The sequence below is a fragment of the Poecilia reticulata genome, linkage group LG11 (genome assembly GCF_000633615.1).
Source record: "Poecilia reticulata strain Guanapo linkage group LG11, Guppy_female_1.0+MT, whole genome shotgun sequence".
Lineage (NCBI taxonomy): Eukaryota > Metazoa > Chordata > Actinopteri > Cyprinodontiformes > Poeciliidae > Poecilia > Poecilia reticulata.
In genome coordinates, this window is record NC_024341.1 from 25,065,686 (window position 1) to 25,087,537 (window position 21,852).

At 37.2% G+C, this 21,852-nt stretch overlaps 1 protein-coding gene across 2 annotated transcripts in view; it reads left to right on the forward strand.

The window, feature by feature from the left end:
- med30 (mediator complex subunit 30) overlaps positions 1–21,852 on the forward strand; it is a 52,696-nt gene that overhangs the window by 6,293 nt on the left and 24,551 nt on the right. The window contains exons 4-5 of one of the 2 annotated variants that reach the window (XM_008422744.2): positions 5,461–5,568; positions 12,198–12,305. In XM_008422744.2, coding sequence (XP_008420966.1) covers positions 5,461–5,568; positions 12,198–12,287 — 198 coding nt within the window. In that variant the 3' untranslated portion in view covers positions 12,288–12,305. Of the gene's footprint in view, positions 1–5,460; positions 5,569–12,197; positions 12,306–21,852 lie in introns of those variants that run through there. The other variant, XM_008422743.2, reaches the window with a different exon arrangement.

Genomic DNA, 21,852 nt, shown 5'->3' on the forward strand with positions numbered 1-21,852 from the left:
AACATTAAATTTTTCCATCTAAATGTTGGTTAATGTTTCACTTAATAAGGTACCAATTTAAATGTAACGTTAAAATATTTTAATAATCTTTGTGTCCTTTGACTGCTTTTACCTCGACCGTTTTTGGGTCCTGTCACCACATGTTTGGACACTTCTGGTTTCACTGTTTGGTCTTTATAATACAGTTCGAATCATGAAGTTTTCTAAAAAACTGAAGGATTCAAACGAGATTAAGTCACATACATGTTGGCCTGTCACAATAAACAATAAATCAATCAATCGCATGATAAATTAAAGCAAACTCGATCATTTCTATTTGCATAATTTAAAAACTGGATTAACACTTTTTTTTGTTTTTTTTAAAGATAATTTTGTTTATAATTTATTTTACTTGTTTTTTCTGTGCTTTATTTGGTTTGGATTTTTAAAATGTCTTCCAGGTCCAGTATTAAATGTTTGTGAGAATTTAAAGTTTATTGATCTTTAAGAATGTGTGCATTATTTTTAAATATTATCGTTTATCGCAATAACTAATTTATCGTGCAGCAGAATTGGTTATTTTCAGGCCTACTTACATGTGGACTCTACCAAATTAATGATGTGGATGGTTTACTTTTCACATTTTGCTGAAACCTTTTCCCTTCTGCTGCACAGTTAGTCGTTGCTTTGTGCTGGACTGTCACATAAAATTTAAATAAAACACATTTAAGTCTGTGGCTGTTGGGTGGAAAAGGTTTAGGGAGCATACATTTTTCTGCAAGGCACCAAATTCTCCTTTTCTCCCACTTCACTCTTGCTCCAGTCCGCCGCAGCTCTTGTCATTTCCTGCAGCGAACAGTCAAGCTGTTTCATTTCCCTCTCTCCTTATCCGTTCACCCTGTTATTTTCTTATTACTTGTTTTCTTTTTTCTCCCGTTTCCGCTTTTTTTTCTGCATCTGCCCTTTTCCTCTTGTCTCACCGAGGCAACCTGGAGAACTTCATTAGCTCATTCCTCTCTGTCAGGCTGGAAACCACATCCATCTTTCTGYAGAGGAGGCCGGGGTTGTGACTCACACGGGCACATTCTTGCACATGCATTTACTCTGACTCGCATGCACAGAGCGTTCTGMATCCATCTTTTCCCAGCTGGACTCAGCACATTTTATTTCCTTCCTGCTCCTTTGCCAGAGTCGACCCTCAGGATTCGATACGTGGATTGGTTTTGCTCTTAAATGATCTGATGAAAAAACATTTCTGTTTTCCTTCTGGGACGCAGCTTATAGTTTGGTTTAATGTCCAACTCGATGTCAGTGTTGTTGTTCTTTCTTCTTCTAAGATCACGGGTTGGATTGGGAGTTTTTCCAGGAAACTCTCAGGATTTAAAGGTTTCCTTTATTGATCCTTAATTGGTGATTTTGAAACCCAAATGGGTGAAATGTTTCACCTCTTTCATCTTTAGTTTAGATTTAAATATTTCACTTTGACCTTTTCAGGGTTCTTGGAAATCCTTGAAAATGCTTGAACTTCAGTGAGGTGTTTTCAAGGTTTGGTCCTTAAAAATGCTAATAATCAAACAGCACAGTTTTGTAATAATTAGCAATCTATTGTTTGACTAAAAGCTTAAATTAGTATTTACAGTTGAAACCAGATAATTTAAACACACAGATACTTTTTTTCTTGCTACCTGAAGTTAAATCGGACCAAATGTATCTTGTTTTAGGTTATTAAATTATTTCTGCTTGTTAAATGCGAGAAAACTTAGCAAGAACATTTTTTAATAAAGATTTTTTTTATTTTTTACTTTTCTCTGACCAGTCAGGTGTACAAGGTGTGTGAAACATTTCAAAAATAACATTTTGTTTTATTTTAGTTTCCGTTATCTCTACTGTAGAATATAGAATACTACTGTAACTTAGACATTGTAATATACTATTACAATGTCTAAGTTACAAAGTCTTTTTTCTAGTTCATTTGTATTAATTTTTGAAAAACCTGCCTTGAAAAGTGCTTGAATTTTAYGAACCTTTCTTTCTGCCCTCTCTTCCTCCAGGTTTTCTTGTTTTGCTTGTTTCCCTCTCGCTCTGGTTATTAGTTTGATCGTTTCAGTCATCAAGCAGCTGCACAGCTTCAGGCTAAACTGAAATTAACCAAAAACTTTGGGGTGTTTATAGTAAAGTTATCCAAAATAGTTGGAGTGAAACAGTGTTTTCTCTGAGGTTTTCCAGCCTAATCTGTGTTTATCATCTTGTCTGCTATGAATGTCAGAGTTTTGGAGAGGCTCCATTATGTTTGCTTAACTTTGTTTTTGCCAACAGCGACTTTGTTCTTTCAGGAATATTTTTGCTTTTTCTTGTATAAACTAAGCTTGTTTCATATCWGTCCAGTCAGTAATTTGGATATATTCATACATAAGCTTTATTTTACTGGAGTTTTCTCTAAACACAAGCGACGTACAGTCCCTGTACTCCTAAAAATACACCTTCACCAGTTTTTGTTGCTTTCCACGAGCTGATAGTTGGATATTTGACTGATCTTCTCACCAGGAGTCTTTTGATCTTGTGGGATTTCTTTTGGCACAGATCTAGTTTTTAAGCATAGTGTAAATACTTTTAAACAGGTTGAGATTTAAGCCATTTTAATAGTTCTTTGTTTTCAGATGCTRCACCAATCCATCTCCATTTTCCTCTCATTTGTGAATAACACCTTTAGATACTTGGTGTGTTTTCATACCTGATAGCCTGGCAGACTTGGATTGGGGAGAAAAGCTGCTACATTTGCTGCATTTTCAGCTGCTGGGGTTCAAATTCACACTGCACTCTGTCAAACACAGCTAACCCTTTGAGAAACCTGGTCCCTTTCTCGCCTGTGGTGGCGCTACACCATGAACCAGTGAAGGAAACGACACAAAAACCTCTGAAGAAGACATGAGCGCAACTTCCTTCTTTGCAAAATGTAAACAAAAATGGAGTAGCATCAGATTTTAGTGGTTGGTAGGATTTCTCTTGTCTTTGGTCAAATACCAAGAGTCATTTCTTCCGCTAGTCGTGCGTTTGTTTTATTTGTATTTACCCAGAATGCCCTGTGCTGTAATCCACTTTTTACTTTTGGAGCTTTTATGCACAGAGTCACTCAAACTGCACCACAGTTCACTTCAGCTGAACTAAGACCTACGTTTAGGCGAACCAAAGTTTGCTTTCTTTGTCCGCATCMRTTTGATTCACAACTCCGCAAGCGAACTGAACTTTCTAGACAAACAAGCCAGAGTTTGGTTAAACTAGACTAAACAAGCCTSGTGTGAATTCATCCTAAAGGCCTSTAAGAGGAAGAAATAAATAAGGGGAAGGTTTAGTGAAGAAGTAACGCTGCCTAGAAATTCTCCCCAAAAATGATATGAACAGCAAGTCTTTCATTTCAGTCAGCTTTAAAATGGTCTAAAGGTAACATCTGGACTCGGATAGATTTTGAATCATTGTCTTTCATGGAAAAAGGTAGTAAATTGTTCACTTGAAGTGAACGTTTGGTTCTAAAACATTTGGTATCTGAGGCACCAAAGAAAAACAAATGCAATCCTCTGGATTATTAACAGATTTTTACAAAGTTCCCTTTGATTTGGACTCAGACTAAATATAGGTTCTGGTTCCCCTGCTTAAAACTGTAGAGGACAAAGACTGCGGCGTTTTGGGATAATTACTGCAATAATATTTGAAGGGTCAAATTGTACCAATCGTCAAACATGGTGGCACAAAGTGGATGGAATGATGAAAAATGACTGCCTCCAAATTTTTCACGTTCAGCCAGATGTTTTAACTCTGGATGTTCCAACAGAACAAAATAAGCCAAAGCTCACATTAGAAGGGGTTTTAGAGAAGCTAACGCCAGCTAGCGGGAAACATCTGGAATGTTGACGGCCTCAGCTTTGCCTTAATACTGGAGTTTCGCCTTAAATTCACTAGTTTGGATGTTAGATTTTCAACTGGATGACGCCAGAAGCAGAATGTGTTTTTCTGCAAATTGCTAAGGATTATTTCGTCAAATATTGCATTTTAGCCTGTGTAATTACAGAAAATCCACTTAAATCCAAACATGTACAGCCTGTTTTTATAATTTATTGACGTCATTTGTATAATCCGGCCAAGAAAAGAAGCAAAAGAAAACACCAAATGGTGATATTCATGCGCATAATGAGTGTAGATAAAATCCCTACTGGAGCCGTCTAGGGTGTGCAAAACCAGTATGATTTCCCCTTACAAAAAGATATAATTAGGTATTTAGTTGCTTCGTTTTAGTTTGCACAATCTAGCTTTTAAAAAAAGTGCAGCAAACTTGCTTCTCGCCTCCCATCGCCCCCTGTTGTTGACCAGCAGGGGGCAGTATGACGTCAGAAAGCATGCGGCGGCCCAGGCGGCTCCCCAGAATGCTGCCATAGCCTGAAATCTCTTGCACATCAGCCTCTTGGTGGTGTCAAGCAGACAAGGTCAAGCACACAGAGCGTTTAAAAATGAATTAATCTCTCACTCGCTGTCTCCTCCTCTCACAGAGAGGCGAATCAGACCGCCGGAGCTGGAGAGCTTACACTCAATCCCCCTTTTTTCTGTTGCTTCTTGGAAACCAGAGTAGAAGACAGCTGATGGGTCACACATTGTATCTGAGAGTGAGATGAGAGCACACGTTAATCCAAACTTTACATGAGAATAAAATATCAGTTTTATTATTCGAGAAAGAATAGTATGAAAATGCTGAATTCTTGGATTAAATCCAGATTATTTTGAAAACAGATTTTATTACAATAAATATGAAACCTTAAAGGTGACATATAATGCTTTCTTGAACAAGTTAGCATATGGGTTATGAGAAACATTTTTGCACAAAATAATTCTTAAATAATGAGATTTTAGTCTTTAAATCTGAATACCCTGCTGCTGGCCACGCCCCCTAACTCAGAGTTTACATTCACACGTGAAAATGGCTGCAGACACGTAATTATATGACTGTACATTTTAGAAAAGCAGAAGTAGAGCCTCCTACACAACCGTCAAGATTACAGCAAGTGGTTTCTGGATGATAAGTCAACAACAAAACACTTGTCTTTTCCAGCAGCCATTGTACGGCGCATAAAACAGTAAAACCAGCTGACCAAACTTGCTCGAGTTATGCTTTAGTTGCTAGGTGACGGGGCGGAATTCTGCTGGGGTTGCTAGGTAACGGGCAGTGCCTGCTGATTTGTGACGCTACATTCTGAAGGTTTTTGAAATGGTTCAATTTCCAGACACCAAAAATCATAAATTCATTGCCAAAAACACCGGCAGGATGTTTTTGTTTTTTCTTGAGTTGTTTTTAGAAGCAGTAAATGGAAGTACTAAAATTTGGCATCTTGGGTGCCGCGTAACGGTGCCGCCTTATCTGCGTCAGTCATCTGAGTGCAGCTGCTTTGCTTGCAGTAAGTAGTAAAGCCACACTTTTGTTTGCTCTCTCCTTCCCAGCAACTGATACCCTTTGTGGAGGACGACGGCTCCAAACATGAGGACCGATCTGGCGGGCAGAGCCACCTCACCAGCGAGGAGAGGAGAGAAATCCTGGAAGTCAACAAGGTATTATGTTCTCTATCTTGGTAGCACAGCCGTGTTTGTGTTGCAGGTTGGGTTTCCAGTCAGTGCTAACATGAGATAATGTGTGAACAGTAATTACAGGGAAAAAAAAATTAAGTAAAGTTTCCACATTATCTTCTAGATTACAAATGGAAATTAAGCATGAAATTTCTTCCAGGCAGGTAGTGTGAAACATTAGCATTGATTTGATRTCTTAAAGGCCGACTTGCTGTTGTTTGGATAACGTGCAGCAGAATTAAGGGGCTACGCTTGGTTAACTTTATTATCTGCTGATAGAGTTTGTGTATTTAAATGAGGTTTGGAGGCTACAGGGAAATGCTATTAAATGCTAATAGGGAATTTATTTCTTTTGAGAATTTCAGCTACTCTCAGCTATCTGTGCATTTTGTTGCTGTGCAGGTGGTCGCACCTGGGCTTGTGGTTTGCATTCATAATCCAGTACAACATTAAACCTGATTAGGTTTTTTCCTCCTGCTGCAGGAGACGGAGCCCTGCTCCTCTGTGGCGGTTAAAACTTAAAGCAAATCCCCTGTTGGGGTTTCTAATTGTCCTTTCCACACAAACTGCCTTTGTCCCTCACTCCTATACACTGCAGAGTAGGAAACTATTTATTTATGTGTTTATCTAAGGGTTTAAGGAGACTATTCTTCCAGGATAGTCCAAACATTCATAATTAAATCAACTTTTATAGACATTACAAAACGTCATAATGGTCTTCCATAAGACACAAACAAAATTAAATTAAATTACAAATCAGCCATTACAAACATTACAAAAAGACATAGCAAAATACATTACCCACAAACTATTTCAGCAATTTAAAAACTAAAATAAAATAAATAAAACAAGTGAATATAAATTCAGCCATTGCATTAATTAAATATTAATTCATTCTCTTTTACAGATTTTAACAGCCATTAATGTAATTTCAGATGGCAACATATTCCAAAAAGAAATTGCTCTGAAATGGTGGCAAGTGATGCTAGCTCAGATGTTAGCTGTTTGCAAAAGTCTGGACTTTGAATAGGCCACTCCAACATTAATGTTTCACTGTCACTGGAAAGTTTTTTTTTGTTTTGTTTTTGGAAGAAAATTGTGTAGTGTGATTTAGAACTGCATTTATTTTTCCTTCTAGGATCAATGGATTATTTTTGAATTTAATTAATTGTCTCAGGAAGCTTTTGTTCGAAGTGTTTTGCATCATTAAAGCAAAGTTACCAATTATGAAACAAACGATAAACATTACATCTCGTCAAATGCCTCTATCAAAATCATCAATACACATCAAATATGTTGATCAATGTTTCATTTACTACTAATCAAAAGCAACTCTATACAGGTGGGTTTTTAGTTGTGATTTAAATGAACTCGGCGTTTCAGCTGTTTTTCTGTTTTCTGGACATTTAGTTCAAATTAGTGGAGCATAAAAAATTTGCGCTGCTTCTCCATGTTTGGTTCTAGAACCAGAAGACCTGACAGGTCTAGAATAGCAGGTCATTCATGTGTTGTGATGCTAAGCCACTCAGTGATTTGTAAACTAACAACAGTATTTCATGGACTTCCTAGTTTTGGTGAGAACAGCAGCAGCAGCGTTCTGGATCAGCTGCAGCTGGAGGATTGGTCTTTTGGTCAGACCTGTGTAGACGCTGTTGCAGTAATCAATGCGACTAAAGATAAACGCATGGATGAGTTTCTCTAGATCGCGCTGAGACATAAGTCCTCTAATCCTGGAGACGTTCTTCAGGTGATAGAAGGTCGACTTTGTGACTGTCTTTATGTGGCTCTGAAGGTTCAGGTCAAAGTCCATCACTACTCCCAGGTTTCTGGCCTGATCTCTGGTTTTAGTTGTGATAACTGAAGCTGAAGCTTTAGGTCCAAAAATAATAACTTCACTTTCGTTTCTGTTCAGCTCGAGAAATTTTTGGCACATCCACACATTTATCTGTTTTAATGATCTGTTCGGTGCTTGGATGGGTTCAGAGTCGGATGTTGACATCGTGATGTAGAGCTGTGTATCATCCGCATAGTTATGCTTACTAATATTATTTCTTGTTATAACCTGATTTCAAAAGGAACCAGCACATTTTACTTTATTTCTGGCTGAAATATTTCTAACGTGGGGGATAAATTATTTTTCACAGAAATTTATACCTCCAAATCTTTCACTCGTTTTGATCCTGATGTCTTTTCAGAGCCGAGGAAGGAAATCATAGCTAGCTGCGTTTTAAATATTAATAAGACAGCAGCAATAGCTGGATTTTTCTCCTCTTTCTTTTGACTATGGTGTTCATTTTTGAGCAGTTTTCATGTGTCAGACATCAAACAGGCGTAAAAGCTTTTTCAGCTTTATTTACTGTCAGAAATGCTTTTTCTAGACTCTAATAGTGAAGCGGCGTTGTAAGACTGCGAAGCGCTGTGCTGGGAGCTTTTCTTCAAACTGACATCGCGTGTCAGTCAGCGCTGAAATGTCATGGGAGTCGAACGATGCAGACAAACAAGGTGAATCTTAGCGCAGAAAAAGATGTTATAATGACTGACATGGGCTTTTGCAAGTTAATGAAAGAGTCGGAAGAAGAGAGGTCTTATAGACGGAGAAAACGTTATTAAATTCTTTTGAGTTTAACTGAATTCATGGACTTATTGATTAGTACGGTAACCTTTGAGCTGCCCCTAAATATTAGTCTGGTTCTGTAGGCGTTTTAATTAATGACTGAGGCATTGTGGGAATGAATTTTATTTCTTAACATTGGCTGTCTTGAACCTGTATAATTAACTTTTCTGCATTAATTTACATTCATTTATTATGGAGAGACAATTTAGATTCATCCTGGTAATAGTGGGTCATTTGTGGGCTTTAATTTTAGTAAAAATAATCTTGAGACATATTCCTTCCTGTGGGATTCTTGCACAACAGTTCTTAAGGTTTCCTGAAGGTCTTGAAAATTGTCTGCCTCTTTTTAATGCTGCATTATGTGAATTTTTAAAGGAATAATTATTGCTTAGCCACTTCACAACAATCTGTGACTGATTCTGGCATAAAAAGCCTTTTAAACTCAAGGTTGTTTTGAAATAACTGACAACTTGGCAAAGAACCAATTTTAAATTGGATATGTAGTCTCTTGGTTACTAGCAGCCTGTGACAAAGACCCAATTGTTCTCATTTCTTTAGTTGAATCTATTAAAAATAACAAAGACAACATGGTTTGACAGAGGGAAAACAGTATTTTGGATCTTGGCTGAAGACCTTGCATCAGGTGCTGTTTCTTAGACATGTCTTATAAACTTTGTTTGTTTTCTGTATGTAGATTTTTAGGACTCATACTGCTTCTTTTGTTCTGTAGCAGTTTTTCTCTTTTTTTTCGGACCGCACTGAGTACCGTCGTCAGTATTTTAAAAAGATTAAAAACTTAATTACATAGAAGAGTGTTATTTTAGTTCCACCATCTCTACATGCAGTATGTCGGATCTTAACTGGTCAATACGGTGTTGTTTTTATTAAGTCACCCTTAGTCAGACGCAAATGTGTCAAGCCGTGACTAAACCTGAACACGTCGATCTTTAGTCAAACCTCAGCTCGTCAGCCAGAGGCAGATGGTGTGGATTTTATTTTTTAGTATAACTTCAATATAGAAGAAAGGGGGAAAAAACATATCAGGCAATCTTAAAACATGCATTAAGCTGAGAGATGCACCTTACATCATAAACTTTAATATGCAGCGCGATCTCTAAACGCATGCTTCTGGTAAACGACGTGCCTGTGGTGTTTCTCTGCGCTGTGTGGAGTTGCTTTGCAGCAGGCCGGAGTCGTTTACATGTGATTTGATAAGGACAGCAGCGCTCAAGGGCGACACTTTAAATCAAAGGCTGCAGACTCAACAACACATTTGCCATACCGCTTTCAAAGGCCATGGGAATTAGATGAGATTTTTACACGTTGTAAAGCAGAGGTGGACAACGTCTTGTGCTAGAATCACTTATCCTTGTCTATTGATAAATTCAAACAGATTTCTGCTTTATTTGAGATTCTGTGTTTAAATTTTGAGCTGTTTTCCATTTCATTGGAACAGTGTTTGTAGTTTGCTCTTGTTGGTGAAATTAAAGTCCCACTCCAGTTGCAATTAATTAAATTTAATCTGTTTTTGCCTTTTAAAGTGGCTGGCTTTTCATGCTGCAAAGAGATATTTTATGAACATTAACTCTTCCAACATATTCACTCCCTGCAGTTTTATAGTTTCCTCTGACTGAAAATTTCATTCAGCTAATATCGAATTATGAAGATCTTCCGACAATAAAACAGTGATTAGTTCTTCTAATAATCTTCTAGCTTTCCATCCCTGAGTGGCGACTTATTCTGTAATTTTAGACACAGTATTAGAAGCAGCTGTTTCTACTCATTTTCAGAAGTTTTCTGGTCTCCCTGATCTGGACAAAAACTCTCGTGTGGTTTATAAAGCACAACAGCTCCACGTATCAAAGCCTTAAAACCTAAATTGCGAACTTTAAAGCCGAAGAGAAGAAGTCATTCAGGAAAAAAAGCTTATTGGATCCTCTATATTATTGCTTGTAGCCTTTAACCATCTCTAAAAATGTTGTAGTTTTGGTTCCACTGGTTTTCATAGTAGAACAAGCTATTTAATGTAGCATTTATTCAATAAGGCAGACCTCCAAGCTTGTTCAGCAGTTGTGAAGTAAAAAGTGCTTTGAGTGTAGAAATGAATACATTTTTCTGTATAAAACCTCTTTTGTGAAGCAGTTCATAGCATTTTATGGTTTCAAAGCAATAATTTACATTGATGGTGGATTTTGCTCAATAGAGTTTCTCTGGGAAAGAAAGAGCCTCAATACTAACTGAATAAAAACATTTTGTGTTTATTATATATCATAAACAGACTTGGTTTGTTTTGTTTTTTGTAGATAATTTTGTTTCCAGGGTTGGTACAGTTGCTTTAAGTCCTTTTAAAATTTAAATTAGTTGTTTTCAATGTTTGGAAAGTCCTTGAAAGTGCTTGATATTCAAACTGCACAGTTTTGTAGTAAAGTTCACTCAAACATTTGATGGAAAGCAGTTGAAACCAGATATTTTTATACGCTGTAGTAAAAAGGCAAAAGCACTTTTTTTTCCCTCTTTCTGAAGTTAAGTGCGCAGTGCGGCTGATTTCACTATGCAGGGCCGGTCCAGTGTCTTTTGGGGCCTTGAGTAGAATTTGACCTGGGGGCCCCTCTTCCTTTACACCAGCACCACTAACGGCGTTTCAATGTAGATTCAGTGATCTTTGTGATCTACTGAGATGTACATGTGGTTGAACCGAGCTCAAACAAAAAGATTAAACTCATAGCATCAGATTTGAGCTTTAACACAACAAACTAACTACAAAGCTTGTTGTAATGTTTATTATTGCCATGGTTACCTAGAAGTTGGCAAGTCGCTGTTTATCTGTGGTCCAAACATGGTTTCTTCTTTAAGCTACATCAGCTGTCTGTAACATGTTTCTTATATTTATGTAGGTTTGAGTTGAAATAAATTGTTTGTAATGCATAACCATCTTAAATATGGTTAAAAAAGTAAGATTGTTAAACTTTGTATGCTGTAATACTGTGAAAGAAAAAAGAACACCATATTATATGGCGCTTATGAAACTTTCATGCTTAGAGATATACGTTTTATTATAGTTTTCACTGTTTTGCGGTTCTATAGTGAAATAAAGAAACCCGACACAGTATGAAGCGTGGATTTTTAGTTATGCTTGTTTTTTGCAGTTTCAGAAAGTAAACATGCCAGTTCCTTTAAATTTCTAATTTAAATGTTAATTTAAAAACTGGAACCACAAAATCAGATTTAACAACATTGACATTCTTGATAAACGTTAAAATTCTAGATTTATATTCTGTGTTACAATGTAGAGGGATCTCAGCCTTGGGTCGGCTCATTACGTCTTTGGGATTTATCGTGCAAAAAATTAATGTTTGTTTTAATTTAATTCATTTTTTAAGGGTCTTTAGTTGTGTGTTGAAGTCTTGTCAACATTGCCTTCCAGTAACATATAATTACCAAGTCATACTTTTACATTTCCTGTCAAAGTGATATTTTTTAATACAAAAACACGGTTGCTAAGTCGCCCACCAGGCTTTGCAAGTTTTCTTGGGCAAAACTTGTATCAAACATTACCATTTATTAGATTGTTTTTCTTTGAAGTATTTTATTAACATACATTTATTTTTGTGTTTATTTTGCTTTCCCGTGTAATGTTGCACTGTAAAAAGCTTCGTGTTTTGCGCCGTCTCATTTTCATGGACCTTCATCCTGCTCTCTGTGTTGCTGCACCACAGCTGCACAAGGTCAATTTGAAGGGTTGGAAATTAATTAACTGGTGAATTTCTGCTTGTGTTGTAAAAACTATGCAGAATAAAATAATCTCTAATGTGTTCAGAAAGTCTTGATCAGATAGTGTGAACTTTTGAATGTGTAGGAAGGAGAGACGGGAATTAAAAAGTAATAAATTAGGAATTGAATGAGAACTCAATTATAAGAGAAAATGCTGCTGTTGCCTCTGGAGCAGGAAACAAACTACCTCACTTTGATTTGTTGACATTTGTCATTGGATTATTTTCAGCTCTGGATTAGGTTTAATCTCTCTCTGGGAAGCGTCTACATCAAGATGACTTTAAATCACTGTGTGCAAATATCAGCTTTGGGTCAGTGAAACCCAGAACCTGCATAAATACAGGTGAGGTAAACGGCCTGCAGCCACACACACTGCCTGCTAGTATCATCAAAGTTTAACAGTTATAAATTGTAAAACAAGGTAGACTCACTTAAACTCATCGTGTATTATTTAGTAGGACTTTAAGGTATTTCTAATCTTTATTGAAAACATCTTTAAGTGTGTTAAAGGTAAGAAAAAGGAAACTTTCTCTTTAGATTTTCTTCCTGCGCGTGCTTTATAAATGTGCATGAGCTGAAACTGTTGGTCTGTTCGTACTTGTGCGCCAAGCCGTCTGTTTGCTGCAATGATAATGGTCCAAGGTCAGAAATGTCAGCAGCAGAGGTAAGAAGTGGTTATTTTGAGAGTTCAGCACAGCTCCCCAGGCTGCTTTTAAATGTTAACACTACAGTAACATCACAGCGAGCGAACCCTGCAAACTCCACCGCACGCAGCCCCGTCCAAAAGAAACAGCAGCGTTCCCCACAAAGCCGTCCACACCCACAGAGAGAGCACCAGGACGCTGCTTAAGTAAATAAACAAGCCAATGCAGGCTTTAATAATGTCAGTGCTTCAGCAAATACTGACACACATCCCTCTGTTCTGTCAGCGAACATAAAGCAGATGTTGCTTTGACCACCGTTGGTATTTGAGGCTATTGTTTTGTAGTTTAAGTGATAATCTTGGTTCCGATGTGAACCTGCCCTATGCAAAGCATTAGTATGCAGATTGATTCTTGTCAAGCGATAAAGCATTGAAAGATGAATAAAAAGAACTAAAGCACCTCCCATTCTTTACCTCTGAACCCTTAAAGTGCTTTTGAAGGCTGTTTAGCGCATTAAGTGCACTAAACAGCCTTTTATTCTCTCAAAGTAACGTAGAACACACTGAATCAACAATATTTTAAGCCTCTCCTGATTCAGCCCATTCTTTCTATTTATTCTTTATTCAGTTTTGTTTTAAAGTGCTTCTGTTGTGTAAAATGCACTTTAAGAAAAAAAAAATACATTTGGGTCTCAAATGATTCCAAAAGCAGCTCAGCGTTGTTTTGGGAAGAAGTTAATGTTTGTTGAGCCATTTAAAAAACTTCCGGAATGTAATGTCACAAATCAGCAGGTGCTGCCCCGTTACCTAGCAACCACACCCGAGCCCAACTCCGTGACCTAGCAACTAGAGCAGAACTCAAGCATGTTTGGTCAGCCGGTTTTACTGCTGTAAGTGCAGTGCAATGGCTGCTGGAAAAGACACATGTTTTATTGTTGACTTATCATTCAGAAACCACTTGCTGCATTCTTGTTGGTTGTGCATGAGGCTCTACTGATGCCTTTCAAAGATGTATAGCTGTGTAATTGCGCATTTGTTTGCAGCCATTTTTATGTGCGAGTGTAAACGTTGAGCTGTGGGCGTTCATTCTGAAAGGAGCTCAAAATAAGCAGAACCGAGCAGATTAAAATCAAATTTTTCTAGAATGAGTTTGTGCAAAAAAAATGTAACAGACATGTTTTTCACAGCCCATAGCCACATCAAGGCAGCATAATATGTCGCCTTTAAATGAATCCAGCTTTATTTTAAACCTTTATCCAGTAACGTACAGTTGAAGGTGATTCCGTTTAATCCACCTGATTATGTGCAGCTAAGTGGATGTTGCTTCACAAGGTCATTTATTGCAAGTAATTTAAAATGTGTGATGGAGAATCAGAAGATGATGATTAAATGTACATCAAAGGAAAGGCCAAAACCTTTTGGGCTGTATCACAAAACAGAAAATCTGAGAACAATGGTGTAGAGATGCATCAATAAACCAGGTCTGTGACCAGAATGAGATGATTTTCAGATGGTCAGTCAAATACTCACAAACTTTGATTGCCATCAATGAATGGATTTAATGTCAGTTTTTGAGATTTAACATTTCCAGAAGATGTACAATCTAGGTGAAATGAAACTACAGTCGTTTAAATTTTAGGATTTTATACATATAGATGCAATTGCCTCAATAATCCATAGTTTATTCAGAAGAATACTAAGGTATTAGATAGCTGCAGCTAGTTCAAACTGAAATAAGTCGTCCTCTTTCTTGAATTGCTGTCTTCCTCCAAATATTATCCACTTATTAATTTGAATATTTTATGTTTTTGGTAATGTTTAGAGTCGTGTATATTTAAAAACCAAAGCTTCGTCAACAGCCCAAAATGGAGGAAATATCAGCAGCTAAAACGGGGAATAAAACCTGTGTAGCAACCTTTTGAAACTTTAATGAATCTCTGCATCTCTTATGAAAGGGAATAGATTATAAGGCCAATCTATTTCCTCTCTTGGTGAGAGTCTTTCTAGCTAAACAATGTGGTTTATTAAGAACAACAGCTTGCGCGCCACTCGGCTGTACAAACACGTGTCCACAAATATGAGCCAGACAGAGAGAGACGAGCAGCATGCTCTGGTAAAAATCATTATGTTGCTGTTTCTTCGTGTAACAAACACTTGTTTACTGGAGCAATGAGGTAAATGTACCAAATATAACTCCTTTAACAAAATCTATACGCTGCAGTGGCAGCTGAGGAAGGGAGTCATTTATTTGACTTGAACGTTTCATTTGTCACGCATCCTGCCTTTTACTGTGCAGTTAAGCTTTAAAGCACCAGGTAGACACGATGCACAGAAGAATTACTTTCTTCCTTCTACAAAATGTCTTTAAGTGTGTTTAATACATAAAACATAAGTTATTACTTTATTGTTGCCCTTGCAATCTTGCTGGATCATAAATTGTTCCAAAAGTTGAGATAAACGATAACTTTGTTGACTGGAGACCATTTTAAAGTAAATGGCAAAGTAATACAAGAACACATTGTCATAGATCAATAAATTTTAAATTCTAATGAACATTTAACAATGGAACTGGAAGACATTTTAAATATCCAAAATAAATAAACAAAACAAACGATAAATAAAATTATTTATGAATTCTCTGTAAACAGAATCGTCCTTCAAGAAAAGGGCGAGTTGAGACCAAAACACCAAACTGATGACTTTTACCCCCCAGTTCAAATGGGAAAGAATTGAGCTCGTTTAATTTATCCGTTTCCCTGTTAGAAATACATTTTAGAAAACCACTGACTTGTTCAGTAGTTTTTAGTGCTGTGTGTGAGGATATTGGAGAGGAAAGGTCTTCTGTTTGTTGTTGTTGCAGTGAAACTGGGGAAGATGATGAAGAGTTTGCAGAATCTGTCTGCACATGTTGCCAAAGGCCCGGTAGAGGCAATGAAATAATCTGCAATGTTTTCCTCTACTGCTGTCTTGGTTCAACAGATCCTTCTATATTCCTCATATTCCTTGTTGGAGCTTCAAACTATTTTTTATTTTTATTTTTTTTCATCATATTTCCAATTAGAATGAAATAAAAAAGTCAAAGTCTTCTAAACTCTCTAATTGTTCACGCTTTGCTTCCACAAAATCTCCCCCTGAACTCATTTGGGAAATTATTCTAGGATTTAGTTAAGCTTGGTAAGGCTAAAGCAACCGATCCTGCATGTAAACAACCAGTTGCTATGGTAACTCATTATTACAGCGTGTTGAGATACGGAATCAATCAGGCAGCACTGCATCTATCCAGAGTGAGAAAATACATTTAAAAATATGTTTTTCACTGGGAAAGAAAAGCTGAAGAAATTCTCAAAGAAAACAACTGGTGCACATCTGGATTATATATTTAATCTACTTTCTGGCTAAAACTTAATTTGATTATTATATTCTTTGTGCAACACATCAGTTACAGACTTATGTTCTGACTTTGTGTGCATTGTCCATATCAAATAAACTAATATATGGAAATAAAATGTTAATTCTTGTACCATTTAAAATCTTGACTATTTTCCCTTAAATGATGCAACATTATGGGCCTGCAGGATGTTATTGGAGGATATGCAAAAAACTATCACCTGACCCACAAGGGCACAACCACATCTCTAATGCGCATCATGTGTGTGTCACACAGAACCAGCACAAACCTAAACCACACGAATACAGACCACATTCGCGTAATGCACATGACCCACTGACAGCACACCAATTCCGGCATTTTTACAAGTTATCCTTACAAGGAGCGCGGCAGATGTCACGGTCAACCCGTCAACTCTGCAGTTCGCGAAACCACAAAGAAAACTCATAAACCGGCGATCCTGCCAGAGCCACGTAGATGGTAAAAAGCTCAGGTGGGATCCACACGACTGCTCCTAGAACTACGGGAGGGATCAAACTCTGCTCATTTCTTTTTAGCCTACGGAAAAAGCGCCAAACCACCAATTAAACAACAGTAACCTGACCAAGAGCATTTAGGCTTAGGACGTGCACAACCCCAGACTCACACTGTGCGCCAAGTACAAGATTTGACACAAAATATCTTTTTTTTTCTCCACAATGTTAAAGGTAAAGACAGACAATAAAAAAATGTGAAAACATTTTTTCTTTTTTTAAGCTTAAAGGAAAATCTCAAGCACATACGAACCTACATGTACAAACCTAGCTGCAGATGCTGCTGCTTGGTTTGCATTTGTGCATTTGTGAGTGGTGGAATATGTTGGTTGGTCCCATAGAAAACTGGCCAAAACTTATCTGATGATGTCAAACAGCTCTTGGTGGAGGCAGATTGGGGTTTTCCTTAGTACTTATCCTTTCTTATGACCCGAGATGGTTCCCACATATAGACTCTGTAGAGCAGACCTGCCCAAACTTTTTGAGACCAAGATCTACTTTTTCTACTTTTTAAAGGCAAATCTTCTGAAGTCGGGATATAATTAATATAATTTCACATAATTATCGCGGTAGAATTTGTTAAAACTTAATACAATATGTTTGTCCTATTTGATGTTGTGACGAATGCTCACAAACGAACGAGGTAATTAGTCCATTTTTGTCGTTTATTGAACGTTCAGAAACTACAGCAGGTGTAATGAGCCACAGCAAAGGTAAAACAATCCGAAAAGACGATCAACTCAAAACCACTCCTACCCTCTTTATCCCCCCCCTGTCTCTCTTTGTTGTTTAAGCACACCCGTTGCCGTGGCAACCACCTGCTCTTAAGCCGAGCTAAGATTATATTAAAAACACAACATTCAGTCCGTTACATATCAGGTTTCCAGGCTTGATATTTATTTCTCGATTATTAATAAGCCTCTCATGAACACAGCGGTGGTTGAGTAGCTAATTTAAACTCCTGCTTTGCTCGTCAGTCGGACTTTGAGTCGCTTTTTTTTTTCTTTTGTTTTTTAATGGAACCGAAACGCACTGAATTGCGCAACACCTTGTTGAAACAATAATTACTGAGATTATTAATTTTAACATGTTTCGTTGACTTTTTATAATTATTCTTTTTTAATGAAGCTACAAACGTTTAGGATCTTAGTGAATATTTTTGATAAGCCTATCAGAAGAGGAAGTGCTGGACTCAGCGTCCTTACGGCGTTCAGCTTGTCACCTGCCGAGATCGACTCGAAACCTTTCCGCGATCGACCGGTTGATCGCGATCGACGTATTGAGCACCCCTGCTGTAGAGAAACTATCATGTTCAGAGTTTTGCTGTAATTGCAAACACCTGAAGGCAAAGCAGCTAAAAGTCCAGGAACAATTTGAAGAATTGTAATGACTGATTATAAAGAGATAAGTGAGAAAAATAAAAATATTAGTGTATTGCAACTAGAATGTCATTACTAATCACATAATTACAGTATTTCCTAATATTCGTAATTAGAGGTGTGCTGATCGATCGGCCACCGATCATAATCGGCCGATTTTCGTGAAAAAGTGCATGATCGGCGATCATTGGCTCTTGTTGCCGATACCGATCACCTGCATCTCATTTCCCAGCCTGCCTGTGCAGCTGGTCTCCTCTTTCCTTCACACTGCGCAAACGCGCAGCAACAAATCCTAAGCGATGTAGAACTATAACGCACTGACACTGAGTGAATGGGGAAGTTTGCGTGTTGCGGCGGAAAATTGAAGCACGTCAAAATGCATCAACACGACGAAGCTAATACGACATAAAAACAATCCCATACTTGACGGGGTTTGGCTACATCGAGGCTCACTGCAGTAAAAAGACATATGGAGGATCAGATAGCAGGTAAAGCAGCGCACAGCTACAAACACTCACCCAGATTAGCATGATGGTCAGAAAGCTAAACAAATAACCGGCAAAATGATTTAAGTCTTTGAGCTGCGATGTAAGACGCTGGTTCTGCTCTCGCTGTTGAACCGCTGCTACGCGCTACAGGTAGTAATATTTCACAGACGGAGCGCCGCTTCTGCTCCACCTGGTAGTGACTCTCACACCGAACCTCTGCTTAAAGCTGCAGCATCTAACCTAAAAAAAATACATTTTACATACATATTAAAACTTTCGCTGTCCTAACATGAGACAGATAATCTCTATAGGATTTTTATATAAAGGATTTTTATAGGATAATCTCAGAAACAGCCACTCAGAACTAGCAGTAATCAGCTAGCCGCCATGCTAATAGGAAGTTTTCATTCAGTAACTCTGGATTGTTTATTGTAATGGAACCTGTATTTGCCTTTGAATGTTAAGTTTTATACTTGAATTTTTTGGCAATGTTGAGAAGTTTTATTTTGGCTCTTTGCATTATTTAGCCTCTTCAGAGCCTTCATGTGTTTTCAGTCTGTTAAAGATGGTATTAAAAACAAGTTTTTGTCTAAATTAAGGTGAATTCATGGTTCCTTTTTCCACATAATGTTACTGGTAGTGCTTATGATTAAAAAAAATAATTATTATGTGATCGGTATCGGTGATCGGAATCGGCAGGAAAAAACCTGATCGGCACATCTCTATTCATAATAAGAATTCACACTTTTTCACTTGTTTTTCTAACAAAACTTGTTTGCTCATTTTACCTGTTCTATTTGACTTTTATTTTGAAAATCCACTCAATAGTAGTGGTACTTGTTTGTTTTTTTATTTCACTTATTGACGCTTTATAAAATTACAATAACATGAAGGGAAACTGAAAAATATTGTATTTTTTCCCAATGTCGTTCCCTGAGCTACATTCATGATGCGACAATCAAGTCTGTTTATCTTGTCTGTTCTTCAAAATGGGAAAGACAATAAAACATATTTAAGGGATGTTGTTTAAGCCTACAAGAAAATAAAGCTACTGAAAAATTACCCATATGTGCAGATTAATAACAAAAAGGTTAAAGGTTCATATTATAGCCATTTATTTCAGGTTAATCTTTTTCTGAGGTTCCAATAACTGTGAATGTTAAAATAGCAACAAAGAGAAATAAAGCAATAAAAGCAGAATGAAATGCAGCAATCAGAATCTGCTTTCAAACAGCATAATGTTCAATGCCATTTAAAAGAAAAGTATAATATTTTAGTGTAATTAAACTGGACAGCTGCAGCTTTGTTTTGTCCTGTTGTGGTTTTGTTTGAAGTGCGCGAGCCAAGCTCAGTATCTGCTAATTGAACACTTAGCTTTAGTGGGACCGCTTTGTTTACACGACGCGCTGAAAGACGATTATACAGGCATTTGACCAAGAATGAATATGTTATTGCAATATTAACAATTCAAACGTCTACGGATGGAAAAGCTGAGTGATGAGTGCTGAAGGCAGACAAACGTTTACATCTCTGGTAAACAGCATCCCACATGGAGAGCTAACAGGGCGTCGCTCTAAACAATGAAGTCAGTGTGAGGTAAGAAGGTTGGGTTGCAACAAACAATTTCCTTCACGGTGAATAAATCCCAGGTTTAATTTGAGTTCATCAGCTATCCCAGCACATGTTCTGGAGCTTTCTGGGCTTTTTCATGTGCAAAAAGCTCATGTAATTATGTACATTTTTAATTCTGTGTATCCTGATATTTCTCAGGTTGTTTAGAATCGAGAATCAACTTGGTTTAAAGAGTTTCTATCATTAAATTATTCATCCAGTTCAAATCAAAATTCTAAAGTTACAACTACTCAAATTATTAGTGTTTTTTTGTTTTTTAAAATAAATAACAGCTAATTTTATATGTATTAAGACATTCAGACAAATTCCAACATCAGATTCATAACTTAAAGCGATGGGAATGTTACAAAATCTAAAACTGATTTTAAACATCAAATCTGGTGTGTTTGTGTTCACCGCAGTTATCTACACTTTTGTTTTTGATGCTAAAGCAAATTTAAGTTATAATTCAGCAAATTATTATAAATTTTGCTTTTTTGGATCTTTATAGTCGTGGTCAGCTGCTGCTCACTTCTAAGAAATAACTTCCTCTATAGACGTTTAATCCTTCACAAAATAATCAAGCTCAATATGTAATTATGATATGAAATGTATAAGTTTGACTGCTTGTGTTTACAATTTGGATTTTAGAACAATGAAACTTGAGTTTTTACATTCAGTTTTAGTTTTCTAAAAAGCACCTGCATTAAGCTCTTAAAATGCAGTTTTTGTTTAAATCTGACAGTAGATTTAATTGGTCTGTTTTGTACTTGTTCATCAAATCTAAGGTCCAAGTGAAATTATGTTTTTGATTTTCATCCATTCTCTGTACACCCTGGTCCCTTAGTGGGGTCAGGAGGTGCTGGTGCCGATCTCCAGCGAACGTAATGAGGCGAATTCAGATATAAATGACACACAATTATATAATTGATATTAGCAAAATGATCAATTATATTCAATGATATCTTGATCTAAGCTTCAGTTTTAAAACGGTATGCTAATGAGGTGATGGGTGACTTTAGTTTCCACAGGATGTAGTCCAGGGCTAAAACTATCAGTTGGATTCATCATGATGAATCGATTATTGAGATAATCGTCTAATTTAGTAATCAGTTAACTGGAGTATACAGACACAAAGTTCAGTTGCTGACTGCAGTTGCGTCCTTTACAAATGATCAGCATACGCTAAAGAAATGCAATAAAATGTATTTTATTTAAAAAAAAAAAGATTTTTGGGATAATTTATGTGCATCTTGTATTAAATTTTTAATATTGTGTAAAAAGTCTTCAGTGGTTAAGAAAAAATCAGCAGAATGTGAGTTTTTTAAATCTGAATTGTCAGAATAGTTGTTAGATGCAGCCCTAATGGAGTCTTTTTATTTTTCCAGCAGATAGCAACAAGTGGGGGAGGGAAAGCGGTGCAGTTTCCTATCCAAGACGGTGTCATGTTAAACAGACTAAACCACTGCAACACACTCTAATCAGGACGGCCAGTTTTTGTTTTTGAAACCTTGTAACTTTTATTTTCGCAACTGAAAAAAAAGCTAAGCTAATTAGAAGCAGGTTTCCCCGACATCGACTTAGATATTCACTGTAAGCTTGGCATGTTTACCACATTTTCAGCTGTGATTGTTCCCGGGCCGGCCAGCTGCACGACAGCAGGGACGACGGCGAGCTTTAGGGAGTATCAGCGGTTAGTCTGATCAGCAGAGTAGAGCTGCGGCGGGACATGGGAAGCAGATGTTTGCGGCCTGGCTACATCTGCTGCAGTCGCTTCAGCCTGATAGGATGGCTCCGTTTCAGGGCGTGGAGATGAAATGTAAAACAAAATAAAGCAGAGGG